We start from the raw sequence: 6,000 nt of genomic DNA on the forward strand, positions 1-6,000 counted from the left end.
ATAATTTTTTTATGAGTATTTTACTAGTGTGAAATGAATTTAAATATATATCAGCAAATCATTAATCAATTTGAAAGAAACACAATCATTAAAATATAACTTTAGCAGCTAATCAGATTCTATCTAACTAATTATCTTCTTTCTCTGTCTTTTTTTCTTTATGTTGGCTAACCATCTTCACACTGTAAACTTGTTCTAATGTTTCTCAATGTACAAGAGACAAGATTAGTGGCAGATTCCACAGACTCCATAGTTAACTTGGCCGTAGGAGAAGCATTGACAAGCATCTGAAATAGCATTGTAAATAAAGATCCTCCTTCTGTTCCTTTTTCATCTTGCTTTGACCTAATCACCAATGGCCTTTCCTCAACTCCATCTGGAAGAATTGAGAATCCTGACGGCAAAATGGCAAGATTGCTTGAATCACATCCTGTCAGCACAGATTGGAGACTAGCAAAATCCACAAGAGCATATGCCACCATTGATTCATAACCACTCGTGCAGCTATCTTGCAGTAACCACACACTGTTCTCTTTTGACTCTATTTTCTGCCAAGTAAGAGGAATCAGATGCTTAAGCACTAAACATGTTTTAAATTCTTTCTGTACTTGAATCCAAAAAGTTAGATATAGTAGTAGAAACACTTACTTGGATGTTTACAGCATTGCCTCGGCCTTTTCCTTTAGCTAAATTTGCAATAGACTGCACTGACCCACCAGAGGACATCATATCCCACTGTGATAAAGATAATTGTCAGCAGTCAGCACAGTGGTCCCATTTGCAATTATTACTCACCAAACTGCATAAAATTGCTGCTATAGATATATGTATAGAAATACAGAAGGTGGTGGATCCACTTTTGTGGAACTCCGCATCTTTCTATCTTCCAGATACATCTAACTCTAATAGAAATAACTAAAAGAAGTATTTTTGTGTTTGTTGGAAAAATTATAACATTTAAGTTGGTGTAAATTTCATCTGGTTTTTTTGTGGAGTTGAGTTTACTTTTTAATATGGTATCATTATAACTTATCCTAACAGATAGAATCCTAACGAGATCGACACTGTTCTATCCGTTATCGGATCACCTATTAATTCTACGCTCACACTCGTAATGTCTATATTTCAGTGTAAAAAAGTGTTATGGAAGTCTCATATCAATTAAAAATAGGATCAAATTATAATATATAAATAAGTGCAAATCTTATCTTATAAACTTGTAGAATTTAGATAAATTCCAGAGTGTTGTGAAATTAATAATATTTTTGTTCACATGAAAAAGAAAATGTTTTTTAAATGGATTTCACTATCTGAAACAATAATCCTTAACATCTAGCCTAGGAATATGAAAAAGAATAGCAAAACATAGAAGGGTTGTGTTAGAAATAATATAAGTGAGTTAAAGTCATATATTGACAGAAATGACGAGGTTGCACCAGATTTGTACCTCACTTCGATGAGCTTCATCCCTCAAGAAATCAAACAGTGCATTGGGAGAGACAGGAAGCCAGACAGAAGAGACTGCAGACAAGATGACCCCAAGAGGTTCACCAGGGTCATTCAAGTTCTTCCTAGAGCTAATCCTTATGTCTTCTCCTGTTTTACTCGTGAACTTGGTCCACGTATGGAAACTTGATGCACCAACTGCATGGCAGAAACTCCATGTCATTCTCTGTGCCAACTTTAAAATGCTTTTCCTCCCGGCCAACGTTGCAACACCTATCGTTTAATCATCATCATATGTTAAAAGACTTTAAATTTAATCTGTCAACCAAAGCCTCCTTGGAATTCAGTGCTCACCAGTTGAATCCTTTGTAGGAACATTTGTTGCCATGTTAAAAACCAGACGTTCGCATTGAAGTTGTAGTGTGGTTATCCAATGCCTTGCCCCAAAAGCTAGACCACTGTTGACAATGGTTCGATATAATGTGTGGATTGTGCTCTTCTGGCACTCCAAGTGCTCCACCCATATCACCTTAAACCGAAGGAAATATCAATATATAGTATGATCAAATTCACATAAAATGTTAAAGACTTTTTCTTCATACCTTGCAGTGGCCGTTTGACTTATCCTCAATAATGCAACCAGATGGGCGTTTTCTGCATTTCTCAAGGGATGCGTCAATGTTGTGTTCAACTTTGTCTATAGATACATCAATTATTGCCCACTGCTCATCACTCAACTGTTTGCAGCACCTCACAAAATACACTTCTCTGGTGGGCACCATTGGAGTGAGCATTTGCAGCTCAGCAAACATCTGCAGCCACAAAGGTCATGGTTATTATTATTAAGACCTTTCATGTCAACAAAACCTCGTGCCTTTACTTTGATGGAGAAAGTCTCGTTGTCATTATTTTCCGACCTGAACAATAGTATCATGTTTGTCTTGCTATCCTGATGTGTTGAATAGAGAATAAAAGAGAATTTCCACAATACTATAGATGTGACTAGGGAGAGAAAGATCTTTTTCTGGTGATAAAGAGGGATGGAGTGAGAGATTTTGTGTTGGATTCGGTATTGGGAAATGCGAGAAAAAGTGCCAGGAGTTTATATAATTGATGTATGTTTGATCATTTCTGTGTATTCTTTTAAGCTTTTTGTGTCCTTACCAACATTTTCTGAGAGACAAATAACTAAAAGGCTATGTTAACAGGAGAGAAAAAAAGGCATCTCAGACTTTCATTTCCCAACGGAAGCAAATAATGCATAATAAAACGTTATCTGTTAAGAAAATTAAACTATAATCATAGTCTAAATGCAGCTAAAGTGTCTTTTGTTTTTGGCTTTTTATTCCTAAACTAGAATAACAGTTGGTTGAAAACTACAAGAGTGGGAAAGGTCACTTTAAAGACAAGTCCTGTCTGTTTCTTGTGCTTGTCATGTTTGGACCACTTGAATAAATAAAAAAGATCCACGTTTCAACGTGAGGAAGAAATGAATGGTTCAAGATAAAAGATGCACCTATTTTGTACGTATCTGTAGTTTATGACTACCTAACACTGCGAAATTAATACATCTTCCCTCTTACCAATTGCACTGCACCATTCCTGTTGGGACCTTCTCCATTGCATATAACATCAACAGTGGCAGCCTTTGATATCAAGCATGGAAACATTTCCTTCCACTGATTCTGCATGGAACATGCTAGAAATATTATAAGAAAATTAATCATAGCTAGGAGAGAAATACTTATATTTGAAGCACATTCATATATGGAGAGCAAGAGTTAATTAACACAAATATATCTCATTGTAATTAACATCACCTATGAAATGAAACATTATTCTTTATGTATATTTATATATACACCCTCTTACGTGTCTTACACTTACCACATCTAGAAAGGTTTGGAGTAGATGAGGGAGATCCATAAAAACAACCTCGGAGTCTCTTGAGGCTTCGATGAATGTCTTTGGCTTATCACTGCTCGAATTTTTTACTGCGAACTCCTTCACATATTCATCATAGTTAAGTATTTCACGACTTGTTTCAACGCTACGAACCCACAATGGTTCTCCCATGTTTGCCATCTTTACGAGCTCTTCAGTTGCCCGGTTAACTATTTCCATTATCCTTGATTTCTCGAGCCCAAAAACTCCATTGTAAAAGTCCGAAGAGCTTCTGTTCTCTTCCTCGTCATGACCAGCAGAAGATGCAGGAGACGTTGGTGAACATTTTCCTAATGTTGCTCGGAGTTTCTCTACCTAAATAAGGATTAACTAATAAGATTTTATGCACACATTGCTATATTTTCTATTTCAATGTTCCTTGTATTTGGAGTACATACACATTACCTCAGCTTTGAGTTTGACATTTTCAATAAGGAGTTGCTTTTCTTCAATGGACATGGAAGCATCTATGGTAGCCGTTACCATGCCACAATTGGGGCAACAAGATTTGGTGATGATCTCTCGCATGGCCTTGTTTTCCTCCTTCAGTTTGTCTAGTTCTGTCTTCAACAATGAGTTTTCATGGCGCTCTTGTATTGCCTGCAAAATTGGCCATGGCAATGGTAATAACATACTACTTCATTTAAAAATGCATTATTCCTGAGGATTTTGAAAAATTAGGTGAAAAAGTTAAGATACCTTGATTTGCGTTCGACGATTTTGGAACCAAAACTTGACTTGCCTTGGAGCAAGGCCAAGTTGCTGGCTGAGTTGTTGCCTCTGCTTTTCATCAGGATGCGGTGATTCCTTGAAAAGCCTACATCAGTACATTATTCATGTCAGCTGTCAGCTTTCTTTGCTGTCTTATCTTTCACTACAAGCTTCATACCAAGGCTGATCCAACAACAATTAATGTACAGATCGAATTTAATAATGCAACGACCACGAAATCAAGTGAAAAGAGAGGGCAAACTGCTTTACATTTGCATAAGATAACAAACTAACCGACAAAGCAAAAGTACTTTAAAATTATAATTAAGCAAAGCTTTAGCTTTAATCACCATCTTTTTGCTTTGACCATATGATGTCGAACGCAAACTTTTCCCATAATTTTTGCAGTAGTACGTCACACATATATACCAGTTATTTCTATATATAAACTATATATACTTTAAAACCCACTTGCAATGTCGGTATGTGAATTATTTAACTTTATAGAAGAAACCATTTCATTTTATCTATACATACACTGCCACCACTTTTAGCTAACACCTAACATTTTGGTGCAGATCACACGTATTACGACAATCATGTTGGAATTAACTACTACAGTGTTGTTACAAACAGTATCTCAGTATTCAACATTAAAATCTCGAATTCAATGTTTCTTGATCTATTGTGTGCAAAAACAAAATGATCGCACAACTCATAAGCTAAATAGTTCATCAGAAAATCTTCTTATAATCTTAAACAAATAACTCTTTGTCCTTGAAAAAAAAATTATATAATGCTCAGTCTCGGTGATGATTTATTATACGAAACTAATACGTAGACATATACGGAGAGAGATTACGTACGCTTCCATTTCTCTGATCTGTTCAACCGTGTGTCTGTGATACTTCCTCTTCCTCTTCTTACTCCTATCACCATCATCGTTGTTCTCATCATCGTCTTCCTCATGAGCACCTTCTCCATCAAAATCTTCTTCTGACCTGGATCTCACAGGTCCTGAGTTGTCACTGCTAATCTCAACAGTGTCCTCTCGCCGGACCTCAACGCCGTCAACCACCATCCCGGACGTCGTCGCCGCCTCCTCGGCATGCCGGAAAATCCCAGCCTTCACATCCAATCAAACAGAAAAAACAACAACAAAAAGTAACTATAATTAGTTTAATTTAATTTCATACACACTATATACATAAATAAACAAATATATGCATATATACATACATGTATATATCTATATCTATCTATCTATATATATATATATAGAGATATATATATATAGAGAGAGAGATACAGGAAGTTGATTACTTACTAGGCTAAGAGAGAGAGTTGGAGAAGAAAACAAGTCTTTGGTGTAAGGTGGTGTGTTTGACATGTTAACTCCCATTGGCAAACTCGTTCACTGTGCTTTCGGTGTTCTTGATGATGTTTTTTTAAGGAGCGAAAATGGCGAATGCTGGTTTTTTTTTTTTTCTCTGTGAATGGATGAAAATGATGTATGGGTTTAAGGACTCTTTCTCATGTTGCACGCTCTTATTATTCTTTTCAAATAAATATAAAAAAACAGACTGTCAGAACAAATTGTGTGAAAATAGAGAGATATTTATTACACAAATAAGAATAGTATTTAATGAAATAAGAGTTTATTTTATAGAATTGTTTCTAGAATTTATATTGTTGTCATTAATATAGTATGTGTAATTAATTTTTATCAGTATTTCCTATAATAAAACTTAATGCCTAAGTATTTAATTATTTAATGGCTAGATGTAGAAATGGTAAATCGATAAGTTTCTTTCATTGTATGGAAATTATTTCTTGAAATTTTAGTAAAGTCATTATATCTAGAATTTAAGTTATTTAATTTTTGTATTATTTTTATTA

At 35.2% G+C, this 6,000-nt stretch overlaps 1 protein-coding gene across 1 annotated transcript; it reads right to left on the minus strand.

Moving 5' to 3' along the window:
* Nucleotides 1-48: 48 nt before the first annotated feature.
* On the minus strand, nt 49-5,690 carry LOC106772913 (homeobox-leucine zipper protein GLABRA 2-like). The gene is made up of 11 exons (XM_014659544.2): nt 5,429-5,690; nt 4,968-5,227; nt 4,090-4,207; nt 3,796-3,990; nt 3,334-3,705; nt 3,030-3,131; nt 2,049-2,258; nt 1,801-1,975; nt 1,448-1,719; nt 649-735; nt 49-548 (listed from the first exon to the last, which is right to left on the minus strand). Exons 1-11 carry the CDS (start codon nt 5,501-5,503, stop codon nt 168-170), a joined length of 2,247 nt encoding a protein of 748 aa, XP_014515030.1. The 5' UTR covers nt 5,504-5,690; the 3' UTR covers nt 49-167.
* Nucleotides 5,691-6,000: the final 310 nt, after the last annotated feature.

This window comes from Vigna radiata, chromosome 9, assembly GCF_000741045.1.
Source record: "Vigna radiata var. radiata cultivar VC1973A chromosome 9, Vradiata_ver6, whole genome shotgun sequence".
NCBI lineage: Eukaryota > Viridiplantae > Streptophyta > Magnoliopsida > Fabales > Fabaceae > Vigna > Vigna radiata.

Bases quoted from the DNA above. Each gene is read 5' to 3' on its own strand.
- LOC106772913 (XM_014659544.2), bottom strand. From the start codon at position 5,503: ATGGGAGTTAACATGTCAAACACACCACCTTACACCAAAGACTTGTTT. The intron at 1,976-2,048 runs GTATGAAGAAAA...CTTCGGTTTAAG, and splicing joins AGTCAAACGGCCACTGCAAG to GTGATATGGGTGGAGCACTT. The intron at 736-1,447 runs GTACAAATCTGG...TCTTTATCACAG, and splicing joins ATGAAGCTCATCGAAGTGAG to TGGGATATGATGTCCTCTGG.